This window comes from Coffea arabica, chromosome 7e (assembly GCF_036785885.1).
Source record: "Coffea arabica cultivar ET-39 chromosome 7e, Coffea Arabica ET-39 HiFi, whole genome shotgun sequence".
Classification (NCBI taxonomy): Eukaryota; Viridiplantae; Streptophyta; class Magnoliopsida; order Gentianales; family Rubiaceae; genus Coffea; species Coffea arabica.
In genome coordinates this window covers 16,925,034-16,944,128 of record NC_092323.1, presented here as the reverse complement: position 1 = coordinate 16,944,128, position 19,095 = coordinate 16,925,034, and the positions used below count along the sequence as shown (strand labels likewise).

Genomic DNA, 19,095 nt, shown 5'->3' with positions numbered 1-19,095 from the left:
GTATTAGTTGTAACTAAACCAAAAGCAATCATAATACTTCTAGTACTTTAATAATAAGAAAAAGTTTAGAAAGCCACCAAAACATGGCACAATATTCAACATCAATATAGCTCACTATAAACTTTCATATTTTTCTTTCACATTATGGAAAATTAAACCTTTATTTTTTTTTCCTTGTTTTGTCCTTTGTCTAACTTTTGTGGTAATTTGCCAGCAATCTCATAAATAAATATTCCTTCTAGTCCCCCAAGGCTATGAGTTTTGTTCAATTGAAATTTTTTTTTTTAAGATCTTAGTGGAGACTCTGCATAGCATATCCTCAATTTCTATACTATCAAAATCCATTATAATAATAAAAGACAAATTTGAGATTCACGAGCAAGGGGTGGGGGCGGCAGCGAGATCCCCGCCCCATTGCTATTTTTATTATGAAAGTACTATCTTGATCTTATTTTTATTCAATTATTGGTTATATGAATGATATAGAAAAAACACTATGCACTCTATTTTGAGAGTGCTATTCCCTTACAATCTCCTATCTAAATACCGTTTCACCTCATTTGGAGATGTATCGAAAATTACAGAAGGTTGATTACGAAAATGTCTTGAGTTAGCTAGACAATCAGTAACAAAGTTTCCTTCCCTAAAAGAGTGCTGCACAAAACAAGTCCAGTTTCTGTTCAGTATACTTTGCAATCTTCAATGATGGCAGCAGCTGAGTGCCATTGATGCTTACCTTGGCTTAGAGGTTGGAATGCTAACAAAGAATCTGTATCAACCTATACATATTTGAAACCCAACTCCCACACCAGTTCTTGGCTATTTTTGATAGCCCACAATTCAATTCTGCTATGTTGAAACAACAATGACCTAATTGTCTATCAAAACCTTTTATCCAAACACCTTTGTCATCTCTAATTACGCCTCCAAACGCCAATGAGACACTTGCATCAATAAAAATCTTCACCCAGAATGGAAGTGGAAAGTGCCAATCACAAGCTATTGTTGCTCGGGTAGGCCAGATGGAAATCAAAATTAGATCCTGCTATTGAAGTTTGTTGAATTAATTCCTTTTTCCCCTCTTCTCTTGACACATTGCCAATTAGTTTCTTTCTTGACAACACAGTACTAGAACAGGAAAAAAGAAGCTACAAATAAACTTTGTGGCCATAACCGTAGATGTTCAAACAGCTTAGGCAATAAAAGCGTTTTAATAACTCTCAAACCTCCATTTGCACTCAAAGGTGTAATTTGGAAATTTCAAATGTAGCACATTAGCTGAGTTTGGCATTTTATACATCCTCAACTTAAGCCACATTTCAACAATCATATAAAATCACTAAAAAGAAAAAATGGCACTACAGATGCTGTAATCGACAAAATTCTTATACACAAAACAACAAATCATTGCTCTGAACATTTTCCTTGGAGGTAGCAGAAAAGTCTAGCTTGAAGATGGATGGAAAATAGATGAGGCAAGAATAAGCAGCAGAATGCATTCTTACACCAACATGGTCTCATTTGAGGAATATAAGCACACGTACAAACGCAGCCATTTGTCGCTTCAGAACCTGCAGTCAGTCATGAACCAATGATTACAAGATCACGATCCTGACAGCAGACCCTTGAGCCTCTTCCATCGGCAAGCCTTTCTGTACAGTATGTGCTGTCAAAGATGGGTCCAAAGAATAAACTATCTTCGTCAGTCAGGAGGCATTCCCACCAGCCATCAGATTTCTTCTCACCAATGAAAATAAGCAATGGAGGGAAACAAAATCGACCACCTCCAGTGTTACATGATTGACATCCAAAAGTAACATATGCCGTACATAATTACAATATCCTCATATTGATACAACATACTGCAAAATTTTACCACTGATCCTTTATGGAACCCCAGAAAGATGTTTGAAATGAATCCAACAAATGAACCAGTCCTCCTGCATCGCCCTCAATATAAGGAAGCTTTCATATGCTTTCACTTTGAGTCAATTTTCATGAATTCAATCTCTAACAGAACTCAAGCTCATAATATCCCATTCAAAACCTTTTGGTAATAATCATATTGACGTGTCCGCCATGCATCCAAGCTGCTGCTAATTAGAGAAAGCACCAAGGACACACATTGCTGCTAGACAACAACAACTTGTATCATAAAAAAGGAAATGCAAGAACTTTAGAGAAATATCAAAAGCATCATAGAGTATCAAACCTCTTCAGTCAAACTAAGGTGAAAGCGTTTCCTCAGATTCTGAATTGCACGTGGACCGCCCTTGAAACAGGGGAAACCGGAATCCTGATGCAGAGAGTATTTCAATTAGATAAAATCAACTGGGTAAGTTGATTTAATAGAGGTTGAAGGTTTGTATGTCTGTTACTCAACTAGCAAGAAAGCTATAGAACTTATAATAAACAAACTCTCACTTTTCATGCATCCTCAGATTAACAAGGAATAAAATCAGCGAAGATGAAAGTGTAATGTCTTCCAAAAGGTTCTAGCAATGATTAGTATTACAGCAAGTTATGGATTCAATCTGACTAGTACAGAAAGTATATAATTCATAATTGAACATCTCTGTCTACTCCATTATCAAGCAGAATTCTTTTTCAAAGATGCATTCAAGTCATAATCCCAAATGCACTTAAATCCTTGAAATTAGATAATCAGGTCTAAGTGTTTTATTCTATAACAGGTTCTAACTAAACTTTAGAAGTTCAGTATGTTAAGCATTTCTAATGTGGGGACCATGCTTGACACTTTTCCCCCAAATATGATCATCATAGAATGTACAAATTACTTTTAGAAGGACAGTAACATTTGTTTTTTTCTTTCCAATATCAGATACATCTAGATGAAAATGATCATAAATGAAAGAAATGAACCTTACAACTCAAGGACCACTTATTGTTTTGTCTAACTACAGTTTCTAATCTGTAATTGATCTAGCGAATTATTCAATCAACCTTGATTTTAAGCACATATGCCCATGTTTTATTTTAACAAAAACACAAAACAAACACTTCCATAGACTTGGATATCAAGGAATCAACATCCTCAGGTCCCTTTATCATTCTAAATAGTCTAGATCTCCTAAGTCAATTTCACACTGAAAAGACAAAGAACCACATGTGATATGTTGCACAACGTAACAGCTCTTTAACACTAGGAAAAAAAAAAACTTTACTCATACCAGTATACCAAACCGGTAAAGTTTTACATCCAGAAAGTGCAGTAAAACAAGCAACAATGGAGAAAGTTTATCGAAGATTTTACCTGCACCATCTCAACAAGAAGAATTATCCGCTCTGCATGCTTACGGCATGTCAGGAACCCCTGAATACATAAGACCTGAATACACAGGACAAAAATCAAATCAAGCTCCAAATATATGCCTAGAGTTCTTGCAAGGGCTGCAAAAGAGGAAGAAAGCAGTGCAGCAATAAATTCTACCTTAAAATAATCAAAAAATTCACTTGAAACTCCCTCAGCATCAGAATCCATGACCTACCATAGGCCAACAAACTAATGAACTTATTCAGGACCCAAAAAGAACACTTTAATAGAAACAAGAAATCTAAAATATGAAATTTTTGGTCAAACAGATAACAAGTAAAATATACAGTTACATATGTCTAAGATACTTACCTCAAGAAGTTCACGAGTTAATTTGAATGGTGCACTTTCAAAATTAACACCACCAGGTGAATTAGAGAGCATGAAGCCAAAATCAATATGTATGATATGACCTTCTTCATCCAACAAGAGGTTCCCATTATGCCGATCCTTGATCTGCATGTTGAATGCTAATGTAAGATGTCTGATACACTCACATCTGTCAAAGAGGAAAAATGATTGTGGCAGAGGGCGTAAAGAACTTTGATGAAATAAGTGAGTAATTTCACTCTCAGGTCATTCTTATTTCCAGCTCTTCCCATCATATTCTGTCTACTTTATCACTGCCTGAAACCCCAAAGTTTCAGTCGTTTTGCAGTCTACACATAAACAACCTCACCTGCGCCATCTGGGTCTCCATGAAATCCTACCTTTTTTTGTCCTTAAATTACAATTTAACAGAAAGGCAGTATCCATCAAAAAAAATGCAGGTCTCTATGAATGGCTAGACGACAATCAACATAGTATTGCTCGTACACTTTCACATAATGCATAAATAAAATACGATTTGGATCAAAATCAAATCCAAACAACCACCCCTGACAGCAAACAATATTTTGTGTGCCTCATTCTGAGAGAATTTGACACATATATCAAAATATCCTAAGCTAAGATCACTAACTTATTAATTCTTGGAATAAGAGAAGAACTAAGAAAAACAATACAGCTGAGAGAATGTAGGAACCTCAATATCAAGCAGCCAATCTTTTAACATACTTCTTAATTTTCTAGGCACATTCAAGAAAAAACACAAAACATACACACACACATACAAAGAGGGGAGGGGATGTACCTGTAAAAGGTAGCAAACAAGGGAGTATCCCGCCATGCTTTCAACAAAATTTCTCTGCGATTCAAATGCACAAACCAATTACAAAATTTAGTCTAATAAAACGTTTGGCTCAATTTTAATCCAACAACACGCAAGCATTCAACAAAAAGGATAGCAAATGACATTAGGAGCAAAAGTTGCTGACTTCACAGTTCCCAAAATTTACAAAAGGTGTGGGCTAAAGGTTAAAAAAAGCCCGTGAGACCTTATCCTACCAACCTGAAGCTGAGTATATTAACCCAGTAATATTATTCCACACTGCTGCCTGTCAATAACTGGGACCCCAGACTCACACCCAATGCACTTTCTTATCATTCTTTTCGCACTCATGGTAGATCTTGAACAAAATGAAAGATCTCCCTCCAACAGTCTCTTTCTTGCTAGTATTAACAACTATTAAGCGAGAAATGCTATGCGTGCCAATGATTTGAAGACACATCAAAGACAATATCATAAACTTTATTCTTATGAGACACAGAAGGATCTAATCCAACGTCAAATTAGGTTCATTGTCTAACGCTCCCATGCAACTTTCCCCACAAATTTTCTTCTAAGAACCCACATCAATCATCTGTCATTTAAAACAAAGGATTCAATACTTTAACAGTCTCTTTTACTCTCCCCAAAAAAGCTCTAGGTATTCATGGAAAAAATGCCAATCCAAATACGCCATCTAAACATTTTTGACAGAATAAAAGTCAGGTCTTATAAATGGAAAAGCATATGAGTGAGTAGAAAGACGTAACTAGATATCCCAATTTACTTGTTCCATTCTGGATTTTTTGCATAATTATTTTTCTTCCCAAAGATTGGTCTCGTGTTTTTAATTTTCACACATTATTTCTGATATGCAAGACAATTATTTTCCCAATCATTGTGATGGATGGACCTCTTAATTGAAATTATTGGACAGTACATGATTGCAGATAACCATAAAGTTTGCATAGCCAAGGCATATAAGAGAAAACTTAGTATCTGATTACCCAGTCACCTGGCTTTCAGAAGGGCCACAAAGTACACAACCCTACCTCAGAATCCAACCAAGCCTCAACCCCATTACTTCTCTATGTAATTAGGTAATACAAATGTCAATGGTAAAAGGAAATAAGGATCAATTAGTGAAATTACACATCCTTGGTGTCACATCCAATCCAATTTACATTGCAAAACAATTAATGGATCAGGTTGCCAAGTTCACTTTCTATTGAACCACTTCTTAAAATTTTTCTCAATAAAAGTTGAAACACAAACAAAAAATATGATGCTGTCTTCCTTTTAGTTCCATTTTTATTTATATAATTTGGTTGTGTTAATTAACAAAAGAGAAAGTTTAATTAGTTGAGAGAACAGGATTTATTTTCCTACCAACGAACTTATTCCAGCCTTCTGGGTTGGTTCATTTACGCTTTCCAATTTTGGTTTGTTTTCTTTCTTGTTAGTTGGGTAGTCACTTGATTGTGCGCCATTATGTAAAATTCATTTTGTTCAACAAGTTAAAAATCTCATTAATAGCCTCTCAACTCTCAAGTAAAGCAATCCAAAATCAAGTGCAAACTTTGAATAAGCATATCCAATAAAATAATAACCATTCAACATTCACATGCATAATAAGGCTAATTGATTTTGTTTTAACTTCATTTCAAAGTTTATCAAGACCATTTAGATTTGAGGCGTTTCAGGTACCCAACCACATATTGCCATATAAATAAGTTTAAGCCTTTCAAGCTAGGTATTAGACATCTTCACCATATAGTATACTTTTTTACCATTATTAGTATGAAATAATTAAGATGGTTATCTAGCAATAGGTTATGGATGGCTGAAAAGCCTGAATTCAGGATGGTCATGACAGAAGTTAGTCCCTCCTTGAATATTTCTATTACACCTGTTACTTATCTATGGTATGAAAACTAAAAATAATAATCATATGCATAATTGGTCTTATTTTTTAAAATTTTTCCACAGAAAAACCAAAACCACAACATGCCTCTGCCTTTAGTTTAGTTGCATTTTTCAATTATTCATGTAAAAATATAGACAGCCAACATAGTCAAGTTTGTCAAAACAAAAGCCAAAATCATGAAGAGCCTTTAGCTTTGGTTTAGTTGCATTTTTTGATTATTCACGTAGAAATATAGACAGCCAATATCATCAAGTTGCTACAGTTCAGTAACTCCCGTCTTTTATTTTTCTAAGCCTGAAGATATTACTCAAAAAAAATGACAGATTTTCAACTGCTTTCAGATACCAAATGCAGTGAAAAATACAATGCCTGGCCCAACCATTTAATGACAACATATTGCAACTACAAAGCAAAAGTGCACTACAGTCCCTAAACAACTCTCTAATAGAAGTAGGAACAACTTCAAAATGAACAAACTGTCTCAAATACTGCCGCCATAAGCAAGGAAAATCTAAGGACAACAATAAATACGACCCAAAAGCAAGACGAAAGATCAGAAAAATGGTACAAGTAAAGGAAAACAGAGAGATCACAGAAAAAGCAAGAGTATGAAACACAAACAAACCACAATCATACAGAAAATTCCTTGTCTTTAAGAGTAAATCACCTGTGCAAGCTTAAAACTTGGAGAATTTTCTTGATACTTGGCAACAAAAAAATCCCGCAAACTGCTAATATTGGAATACCTACTTTTAATTGAGTGAATTGAAGCCTGCAGAAATAACAATCAAACAACAAGATTGAGCACATTAAATAAACAAGATTATGTTATAGGAGAATGAGCAACTAAAATCACGAACATACTGTGTCGGTTAAAGTTTCGATTAGTGCTGAATAAGAGGACGTAACCAAAACTTCATACGGACGCAACCAGAGAGGAAGGCCAGCTTCCTGGAATATATCTGCCATTTTGAGGTCAAGTAAAAGATCATAACCACATCTGAAGTATGTGATGAGCCAGAATTTGAACTGAACATATGTAGGCAAACCCCACCACCACAGCCCAGGATAAAAAGATCCATAACTTGTTAAATTAGGAAAAGAGCGCCCCAAGAAGAACAAAATATAAACCAGAACAAAGTTGGTTTTGTATTACTAGATTTTCACCTTCCTTTGATGCCCGATGAATAAACTTTCACTCAATGATATACAAGTGCACAGTGTTGAAAGTGAGAACAAATATGCGAATTGGAATATCAGATATAAATAAACAAGAAAATCAAACGTAGCCAAGAAAATGGAAAAGAAAAATCTAAGAGCAAACAAGTACTCACCATAAAAGTGGGAGATAAGCTGTACAGCCAGATGCTCTTGTCTACAATCATCACCGCTCTTTACTACTATCTGCCCCAAAGTAGAAAATTCTTTAGAAGCCAGATCAAACAAATGATGGTGGTGCAATCCAAGACACTAAGTAGCATATGAAGACAGACCAAGCTTCTAAGAAGCCAAATGACCCAGGAAGGCGAACAACTCACGTGAATAAACACATAAAAGAGAAGAAGGAACAGAATAAAAGAAATTTGAAGTTTATAAGAATAAAAATGCCAGTATATTCCCAGAAACATGCCAGACGCTGGCATGTAATTTTGCAGCAAGAACTTGAAAATACTACTACTACTCACAATTAATTCACTTGTCCAGAATGGTTTTGAAGAATAAAACCCAAAAGACATAGTAAATACTAGTGCTTGAAGGCACACCCAATGTGCGCGCATCTAATAAAAAGATATTAAAATTATTATTTTTGTTAGAAAGTAGTAGTTTAAAAGGTTCAACTGTGCCAAAGAAGTGTTTTAGTATTATAGGAAAGTGATAGTTTGTTATGGAGAAATGGCACTTAATTTCAACAATTGTAAGGATGTGAAGTAGTTTTAGGAAAGTAGGTAGTTAAAATGATGTAGTTGTCTAAAGAAATAAGGGTATATTTGGCAATACATTAAGTGATACATATTGTTTACACCAATCCCTCCCTCTGGTTTTATATATAGTAGGATAACAACCAATCATCCACAGTTTCATGTCTTGCCCTCCAGTGAAACATGGTTAAAGTGAAGTTGCAAGTAAAATTGGTACCAAATTTGTGTTCATCTTAACATGTTCTGATACATTCAAGGCATTAAGAAATCTCAGAAGCATGCATGTGCAGGAGCGTAAAACAAAAAACCCCTATTGTGCGGGATCATCACAAATGATTATGGGCTTGTATCCAAGAGCTTCTTCCTTTTTAAAGCAGATTATTGAGAATCAGAAGAAAAGAACAAAAGCATGTTTCTGTTTCATATGCTCTGGAAAGTTAAAAAGCTATCTTCAAAGCACCTCAAAGTCTGCTTCATATAATCAGCTCTCAAAGCTGAAGCTACAAGGCAATTGAAAGCACCACAAACCAACCCAGAAAAAAAGGAAAGAAAATATTAGGCTATAATCAGTGATCTAAAGCTTTTAATGACGAGTCTGATTTCAAACTATTGAGAACGATACTTCAAAAACCCAGTCAAATTCCAAGTTCTACATCCTACAATAAGCCGGATAATGTATCATTCACTGATGGCTTCTTGCTCCCAACCAAACACCATGGTCAGGCCAAAGCAAGCTCAACAGTGACCTCAGATGTAAGTCATCCAATATGCAAAACCCTATTTACACAAATAGATACGAGTTCACGCATGCTAACTGGCCAACTGCTCCAGTACATCATGGTTGGAGAAGCCTCATTTGAAAGCTTCCCTTCCCAAGTTTCTTATGCACATGTCATCAACGTTTTTCCTAAGCTCTATAAGCAATCAAGTCCATATGAACATTGTTAACCCATCATCCACTCTTCAAGTTTTTTGCATTAACACATTCATGAACTAGCCCCTTATGCCAGCCATCATGCATCTGATGTCTGTACCCCCAATACATTCCGAACTAACAGTTCCATTACAAACATTTCACACAGTATTTAATCCACAATTCCTTTCATAAATGGCCAAACATCAGTCAACAGCATAACATCTGTCTGCACATAAACCTTTAATTCTTTGATAGCACGAAAACAATCCATGTTTCAAGGTTTCTGTGAATCAGAGAAAACTGCACCCCCCACTATTCTAAATCATTGAATCCTTCCGCTGCGGAGAAGCCAGTAAATTGAGGTCAAACACTAATGTGACTCTAAGCTAACAAGACTCTTTAAGTTATTAGACTTTTTCGTTATTAGACTTCTCAAAGCAGCCAATCAATAGAACTATACAACCCAAAAATACTTTACAGGTAAGGAATTCATAATTAAAATCTGGAAGTTAAAATCTAGAGACAGCAAAGGAGGGAATTTTTAGTCAGCAACAACCAGTTATTTAATACAACGGAGGAGAGGGAAAAAAAGATCTTAAGAAATTCAGAACTTACCGAACGCAAATCCCAACCAGGTAATTTTCCATAATCTGAGGCTTTGCGTATTCTCTCTTTTTTTACCTCCCAAAGTTCACCTGACAATGCATCAGTTTCCTTTGGAATACCTCCATTTGCAGTCTGTTTTGTAACCGGATAAAAATAAGTGAATGTTAGGGGACACTAACAATACTAGTACTTTCAGCTAGACTACCTCTGATTTTGCATCTGATGAATCCTGACCAGCTCCTTTAAGAGGGAGTCCAGGAGGTGCTTCTCCTTTCAATGCAGCTGCCTGTGAAAAGGTACATTTATGAACACAATGAAATCCCAAGTCAGACAAAATCATACAGATGAAATAATTATGCAAGGTAACAGGTCCCCAATCAAGCAAAGCACGTCTGTTTCTGATCACTAAAAGCCTTTGTACAAGAAGCCAAAAAAGGGAATCCAAAAGAAATAAGTCATCAAAGAACATTACTTGAACTATTTACCACAATAGAACAAAAATTCTGAATTACCCTGAGTAAACACCACTCAAATGCATATGCTTTAAATCACATATATCTTCAAGCATGTGACACCATTAACCTAAAAGCCAACCACACTAGAACAAATGTCATTATAATATGCTTCATATGCTTTACAATTTTCATTTCATTTCCCTCCCATATAATTAAAATTTAATACTAGAACTTAAAAAACCAAAAAAAAATTCTGAAATCTTTCAGTCAACTCAATTAACTGACTTGATCAAAGTGTTTGAAAACTTTGACCAATAACAAAACTTCAGTTCACCAGAAAAAAACCAACTCATCACCAATGTAGGATGATACTATCAGAACGGCACAAGACCCATATAACATAAGATAAATACATGACTCCAACTGACATGATGATGCACAAAAATATAATCATACTCTTAAGAACTGTTCAGACATTTTTTCATTGGCATCACCAAAACAGATATCCACCAGGAAAAGGAATGACAAAATAACAGATCACAGTTCCAACAATGCCCTCTCTGGGATCCAAACTTTGTATCCAGACAGTATAAGTTAAATGAAAAAGCAACCAACTATGCCATAACTTCCACATTCAAAACAAAATCAAACTTGTATTATTAAATAGGCTCTTAAAATCATTCCAAAACCATAGGAGTTCCAAGGTATTCTTCACCACTCTGCAAGTCCCAAAGTTTACCAAAATTGACCCAAATGTGCACATAATGATCAATTTCAGTGAGAGCAGAACATGTCAATAAAGCATGTTGAGAAAGCAAGAATACAGCTATTTTTATGAAAATAAAAAATATAAATGTGAAAAAAAAGAGCAATAATGCCACAAACTTGATAGAGAACTGACACCAGTAGAATCTTACAATTGCTATGAACTATAGAGAGAACTACCCATTTGTACAGAAATGACAGAGAAATTGAAAGAAACAAAAGAATATAAAATTAGAAGTAAACTCTCTTGCCATAATCAAACACCAAATTTAAATTTTTAAAAACAAAAAAGCAGACAGCCAGAACAAACGGTACCTTCACTTCTTCTATAGCTACTGTACTTGGAACACGACGGTGTTCTCTCCTCCTAGGTGGCTCTTGGTCAACTATATCATCCATGCTAACCCCAGGATCTGCTGTCAACGATACCTTCACCCACTCCAAATCTAAACCCTCCCTCAGCAGCGAAGCATGAGCTGCAAATTCTTTGTTTTGGCCACCATTTGAAGGAGTAATTTCAGGGCGGCAAAAGTGAATTTCTGAGTTTGATTGACTCTCCACAGAAAGATTCACATGAACAAATTTTACTTTGGCCTCCCATAACTGAGTCATTGCCTCATCTATTGCCTGAGAAGTAGACTTGGACATTCGATCATAACCACTATGGTACATATCAGGCCCAGTCCATAAAGGATATGCCCAAGGTGGTGGCTTTGGCAATAATGCATCTCCATTGGCCAAAGGTATACCTCCTTTAGAAAGCTTTTGACTGTTTGAAACATCCTTTGAGTTGCTATTAGAAAAAAAATTTCAATATAATAGAAATATTAGTTCACATCATTTGACATCATATTTAGTGGAAGAAGTGAAACTAGCTTCTAAGGCTAATGCAGTTCTATGAATTACCTTGCAGTTTCACTTTTCAGAACTTCAACGCAGATCAAATATGGAGCCTTTTCCCTAGAATTTAAAAGAACAGCTTCATCTTCAGGTATATGAACTACACGATATGTTCCCTTTCCCGTTGGGAAACAAATACCTATGATACAAGCAAAATCACTAATGTCAAAGTATTAAACATGCCTCAAGAAGCAAAAAATTTCTCCTTTCCAAAAAAAAAATAGTAACAAATAAAATGACCTATCTTTCTCAGGAAAAAATCTCCCGTATCTCCCCTTGGGCACAGCCAAGAGGAACCAAGAGGAATAACAAAATTAAATTGGAGGAAACAATTCCAAGCATTAAGAAGTCATAGTCTAGAACTTCTTTTAAAGGAAATAAAAGCTGCAAGAACCTCTAAAAACACAACCACATACACAACATATGCAAGTAACAACAGGCTCTAGGAAGAATTGCATCTCAAGTAGTAATCTACTGATCAATTGTAATGGGAGGTGCACTACTAATAAATTGATATTTTAAGCAGAGAACTCACCAAGTGAGATGAATATAATACAATAAATACAGATCAGAGGAGCAAAATAAATGGACGTCTCAAGATAGAGACAAAAGAAAAAAAAAAATCCACCTAGAAGGGTCTCCCAAGCAAATTATACTTGCATAACTAAAGTACAGTAGAAAGCAGTACACAACCATATCAAATGACACCCTGCAAATTTTTATCCTTTACATCAAACAGGAGACTGTAAACAAAAAAACAGACCACAACTTTAAAAGCGTCCAACAATTATAAATTATCTATATTCTATCATATCGCCCTTTATCAGCAAATTCACAAGCTTTTAACTTGTTCCAAGATGCCATTTGCTTTTATTCTAAATATTCAGCAAGAACATCTATTAATGTGAAAGAAAAATTTCCAAATAAATCTGGCAGTAGAGAGCATACTGAAAAGAATAAAACAATAAGCCCTATTATGTTTAATCAATGTCCTCTCCGAATTGTACAATTGACCTGTTCCCAAATGACTTTGAACACCTAATTTTAGCTTTTGATTCTAAAAAATACTACTTTTTCTGTTCTCAAATTCTTTTAAAAACCTGCTTTTAGCTTTCTTGGAGGCACAACTTTCGGCTTCTGATTTTAAAAAATGCTACTTTTTTCTGTTCTTGATTACTTTTTAAGACCTGCTTCTAGCTTTTTTGGAAGCAAAAAAAAAAGGCTGAAAATCAGCAGCATCCAAACAGCTGCTTTTGAATCCCGATTCTGCTTTTCAGAATCGCAAGCAATTGACAGCAAGCCCAATCATAATCACCCCAACCCAAATAGCAAGAGAGATTCTTTTGAAACCATAAACTAATAGAAACAGTTATTGTGCTCTCGCCATCATAGAGACTCTGCAAAAGATTCAGCAATCGTATGATACTTAAGCAGATTTCAGCTAGGAAAGAAAACAAACAAGTATCTGTTGAGACATCAAAATCTAATTTAAATAATCACTTTTTTGCAATGCAATACCACGAGAAGACGGAGAAACACAGAGAATTTTGAAGAAAAAAAAGAGCATCAGTGGCCTTGTCCTTAGGTTATTTATAAACCATTACAATAGACACCCACGGTTGAAATGATTATGAAGCATCTCAAAAGAAGAAAAAGAAATGAGTAAACTACCCAAACTACTTTACATACCTCCACTACTCTGGGCAGCAGCTATATGTGCATTAATCTCCACAAGTGACTAGAAACAGAGAAGCACAATTTCAGTAACTATGATATATTTCTGGACAAATTGAATACAAATTAATCTGGGCAAACCACAAGGATAACAAACCTCGCAAAGAGCACTTTTACGATCTTCAATTGGAAATACATCTACTAAGGCAAAAGAAGTCTCACATAATGATTGCACAAAATCAAGTGATGCATGATACCCCCCTTTCCGAAAATGTGATGCAGCATTATTTGGAAGTGGCGGTTTAGTAATTAATTTCTCATTCTCCTGCTTTGGTGAGGCAGGACATTTCTGCAAAGTGAAACAGCATTAGGAACCACATGAAAAAAATAAAAAAATAAAGAGATGGGGAAATAGAACGAGGCAAATGCCAAAATCTATTCCTAATCAAACATGCATTCATACTTTCTACAAGTTGCAAGAACAAGGCCAAATGTACAAAAGATTTCTCCAAAGAGTAGAAGCATATTGTCTAAAGGCACCTAGAGGCATGCCTATGTGCTGAGGTGAAGCTAGGTGCAGTACATGTGCCTCCCCCTGACAAGGCAAAGCACTTGTGACGAGCAGGGACATACTAATGATATACAATCATCACAAGCCACTAACATGGTTTCTATATATCAGCCTTTAACCATAATGGTCATACATTCACAGCTCATGAATTGGACAATGAATTGTCTACTGCCAAGGGAATCCTTGCATTTCAATGAAGTCAGTTAACCATGAAACTGCTGTGATTTGTCACCCAATTCCTACAAGTCTCCCTCATTGAACAAATGAGAGAGTGTAACAAGGGACCAAAACCAACCCCAGCACTTCAATGGATACCATTAACCACAAAGATATTAATAATTTTTCCGAGGAAAGATACTATACATCGCCACAGCCACCAAAAGCATACAACCAATTTTCCCTTAAAAGACAACTCAAAAAGTCAAAAAGCACTAAATGGTCCAAAGTAAAGATCCATCTTTACTCCACAGATGCATGACAGACTAGACATGTAAGCATGACCAAGGTTTTTATTGTCTCTATCTGTAATATACTTGTGTTCAAAAGACCACCCGTGAAGTATTATAAGCTTCGTTGTGTTAGAGAATGTTTATATTACATATAAGGGATAAATGGTGATAAAGAATATCCATAAATAATTAAAGTATTAGCATCAGAAACAGATATTTGGCATACAACCACAGTAACAGTGTGTCTGATGAAGCTGAACCCCCATCCCCCCTAACAGAAGCCAGGGGAAGGAGGAGGTCCCAACTTCTGCTAACGATACTGCTTGAAGAACTGGAGTGAGGATTTCTGATGATAGAATCTGTTCTTTACCATTATTGATGCATTAGCCACCTAACAAAAGGTTCTGCCTTTCAAAAGGGTACAAATCTCAATCACCAAAGAAAAGCATAAAGCCAGATTTTTCACTTTCAGTTCCTATAGGATCCCCTTTATTTGAAAGGATTATGCAAAGGAGTTCAGAAAATCTGTTACAGAAGTTCAAAATGATGATTACACAATTAAGCATATAGAAACATATCAAAACATGAACATCTGATGACTTTGACTGACTCTTAACAATACCATAAAGAAAGGCCAAAACACCATCTCATGTTGAACTCTGAATCATTACGGAATTTTCTGAAACAAACATTGTTTAAAAACCAAAAAAGTAACGTCACAATCAATATTTCTAGATGATAACACCACCAATGGAGACACTAAATTACAATGACAAGCAGTAAGAAACAGTCAAATGGAGGAAAAAAAGTTGTGGACTAACCTCCTTGTTCTTTTTTGAACCAAAAAGCTCTGAGTCTTCGACAGAGCGATCACGATCCCTAAACAGTTTTCGAAAAAATTTCTCTGTTCCGGGACTGCTTTCAAGGAAATTGCTGCCATTGCTGTTTTCTTGTACTGCAGGAGACTTAGGATCCTCAGGATGCACCCGAAATATCCTGCGGAACAATGAAAAATCCAAATGCTCATCTTCCTCACCATTTGCTTGCCCCTTCCCATGCTCCTGGCTCCTGTCATTCATATCTTTCTTATCCTCAAATCTTTCTTTAAAGAATTTTTTGAAGAAACCTTCTTTTTCATCATCTTCAGAATTTTTTCGCGTTCTTTCTTCATCATCATTTCTTTCACCAACATCCTTCTTTTCCTCAAATTTCTCCTTGAAAAGCTTCCGGAAAAATCCTTCTTTACCATCATCATCCCCAGATTTTGAACCTGCTTTTTCCTCGGCATCATTTTTACTGTCACGAAATATCCGCTTAAAGAACCCATCTGAGCTTGACGTAAGCTCCTCTTCTTCATCCTTACTGTCTTTTAAAAACCTCCTGAAGAACCCATCCTTCTCTGACTCATCGTCAGACTTATCCATAGATTTCCTAGAATCTTCATCCCTATTATCTCCAAGCAACCTCTTGAAAAAACCCTCCTCTTTTTTCGCTGGTTCCTCATCATTATCAAGTGATTTCCTAGAATCATCATCTCTACTACTATCTCTAAGCAACCTTTTAAAAAACCCTTCCTTCTCAGGCTCCACTTCATCTTTGCCCACTACTTTCCTGACATCTTCATCCCTACTATCCCTCAATAACCTCTTAAAAAACCCATCTTTCTCTGACTCTTCCTCATCCTTGTCCATTGACTTCCTGAATAGTAGAGCATCCCGCATTTTTGGTCCCGGAATAAACTTCTTAAAGATCTTATTCTCTTCTGGCGATGACACCTTGCTATTAAGGTTTTGATTACTTCCACCACCATCATCCTGCTGTAAATTATTACCAGAAGTAGGCGAAAGTGACATAGACCACTGTGTTGAGGGAGGTGATGATGTCAGAGACAGCAGCTTCTGTTTTGAAGAAAGTAACCTATTCAGCATTTGATTCTTCCCCATTGGGCTTGACGAAGCAGCATTTTGTGGCCTAATCAAGGGCGGCCACTCACCCATCAAAGTGGCAGCAATCTGACACTTCTCCTGAATCCTACTAATCCCATCATTATCATCGTTGTCCTCAAGCTCCGACATCAAAAACCAATGCACTTTAAGAGCAATTTGGAGTGATTTAGAGCAAATATCAATCACAAACTTATCCAAGGAGGGGCTTGGCTTGTAAATGAGCATATAACATATCTGGAACAAGTAACTCTCGATACCCGGAAGTGGCAAGGTATACATTCTATTACACAAGTAATCCCTAACACCTGCATGATCATGCTTGTACAGGTAGCTGACAGCAATCCACTCACAGAAAAACGCCGAGTCAAAGAATCGGATAAGCCACCCACTCTCACCGATGTTCTCACTGGTCGGAATGGTTCGAGTAATCTCCCGAGGTGACTCGGCTGGTTCCCCTATTAATCCTCTCGCTAATCCTAACAGCTTCGCCATTTTACATCTTCATAAAACCCAAACCCTAAATCTCACAACACTATCCTCTCCTCCATCTATATAAACTCAAATGTATTCGTATATCTATCTACCTACACCTAAATATTCACAGAAAAATTTTGAAAACCCTAGCTAGTTCAATTGCACTAAATTGAACACACTAAGGTTCTGAATTCAGTAGATTTTCAATTCAATTCAATTCAGCTCCCGATGATGTCAAGATGATTCTGAGAGGAAAAAAAAAAGAAGATGAATAAAAAGTTGATTTTTTTGCGAATTCTGAATTTACCCCATTTTTTGCTAAATTTTGAAATGAGAGAGATCGGAACAGGAAGTGGAAAGAAGAGAGAGAGAAATGAGGAAGTTACCGCAGACGACATCGTTTACAAGGTCTCCGCGAGTTGAATTGATCCCGTCGGCAGCGAGAAGATGAAGAAACCGGGGAGTTGAGCTGGTGGTGATCGGCAGCGTTTTGGTTAAGAAAAAATTGAAATTTTGAAGTGGAAATGGGGAATACTGTGGTGGGGGCTAACGTGCGCGTGATCGGTTGGTGGTGATGTAAGACTATTTTACTACTATTTCTTTTTTTTTAATCATTTTAATTTCTGTTTTTTCTTTTTTTTTCTCCTTTTTTTAATGTTTTCTATTGTTAGCAGTAAATAAGGTCGTTAGAAAATATTCAAAATTCAAATTTTCTTTATTCTTTAGTCATGGTGAATTCAAATTTTTCTTTAGCTTGCCATGAATATCTAAAATAACTATTGAAATTTGGACATCTCTATTTGTATATAAATTAGATTATTAAATATTTGGATTCTTAGATAATTTTAAATGTTTTATGAAACTAAAATGATAGTTGTACTCTTAAAAGTTTGCTCTAGATGAATGTGTGATTAGGACAGCTGATTATTTTTTCAAATATATTTGCTTACATCATCATTACAATTTCCAATACACATTTTTATCTTCCCAATTACCTTTTTATCTCACATACATCACATCACAAAAAGTGTTACAATAAAAATATCTCAAATAACTTACAATCCAAACAAACCTATTTGAGACTAGAATTCAAGCAAAAACAATTATTTAACAATTGAAGTGATTCGTCGATTAAAATTTCATAGGTAATGGGATGTAATGCACACCATGATGGAAGATTTAATGCAATTTTTAGACTATAAAGGTCGAATTAAAGTTTCGTGATTTTAGATGGTAAATCCGAAAATAAAAAGTTAAAATTTTAAAAAATTCCATAACGTGAGGTGGTTTTTGCCCTATAGCTTCAAAAGAGCCTATCCTATGCTAATGCAAAATTTCTAGTAAAAAATTTTATTTTATGTGTTTATAATTGATGAAAAAGTTTTGTATGGACTACCACATTTTGATGTTCTTGAAATAGGAACTTGTGCTTGTATCCATGTTCTTCCTTGATACCTTTGTTTGGATAAACTTGATTTCAAATAAAAAAATTTACTTCACAAATTCCAACCACCTTTTTATCTTTCCAATCACATTTTTATCTCACATACATCACATCACAAAAGGTGCTACAGTAATTATCTCAAATAAATCATCCAAATAAACTCTTATCCAAACAAACATGACATTGATTGGCATGCATATTAGTGCACTAAAAGACCACTCTATGTGAGGAATTCATCTTGAGTGGTTAAGCCTTGTGTTACTATGAGTTATTCCAAAAGCATTGAATGATTTACTAGTGTTTTAGGCACACACTGTGTATGCTTACCTGAAAAGTGCATATTTTTTATGGTATTGGAAATAATATACAGTCCATGGTATATTAGAATAAGTTATTAAAATGGAGGTTTGAAAGTTAAAAACTAAAAAATGCCATGAAAAGGATATAGGGGAAGTTTGAAGTTCTAAAAAATAAAGGGTTAATCACACTTTGCTTTGAGTTTCGAGGGTAATCACACTTTACCTCCCATGAAAATTAGTCAACCTTAGAAATCTTAACTGTATAAAAA

General features: G+C 35.5%; 1 protein-coding gene across 4 annotated transcripts; it reads right to left on the bottom strand.

The window, feature by feature from the left end:
- Positions 1–1,192: 1,192 nt before the first annotated feature.
- LOC113701588 (phosphatidylinositol 4-kinase beta 1) lies at positions 1,193–17,631 on the bottom strand. Of its 4 annotated transcripts, XM_027222319.2 has the most exons (17): positions 17,470–17,631; positions 15,485–17,328; positions 13,801–13,992; positions 13,659–13,707; positions 11,976–12,108; positions 11,385–11,862; positions 10,055–10,135; positions 9,859–9,981; positions 7,743–7,812; positions 7,273–7,370; positions 7,076–7,180; positions 4,467–4,520; positions 3,647–3,790; positions 3,452–3,505; positions 3,275–3,349; positions 2,213–2,296; positions 1,193–2,128 (listed from the first exon to the last, which is right to left on the bottom strand). In XM_027222319.2, exons 2-17 carry the CDS (start codon positions 17,099–17,101, stop codon positions 2,027–2,029), a joined length of 3,459 nt encoding a protein of 1,152 aa, XP_027078120.1. In that variant the 5' UTR covers positions 17,102–17,328; positions 17,470–17,631; the 3' UTR covers positions 1,193–2,026. The 4 variants fall into 4 exon arrangements, 3 of the variants coding, with proteins under 3 accessions (XP_027078120.1, XP_071914519.1, XP_027078121.1); XM_072058418.1 differs by lacking the exon at positions 3,452–3,505 and having other exon boundaries at positions 1,232–2,128; positions 3,275–3,334; positions 17,470–17,609; XR_003450941.2 differs by lacking the exons at positions 1,193–2,128; positions 2,213–2,296 and having other exon boundaries at positions 3,298–3,349; positions 3,452–3,523; positions 17,470–17,609.
- Between the last annotated feature and the right edge of the window lie 1,464 nt (positions 17,632–19,095).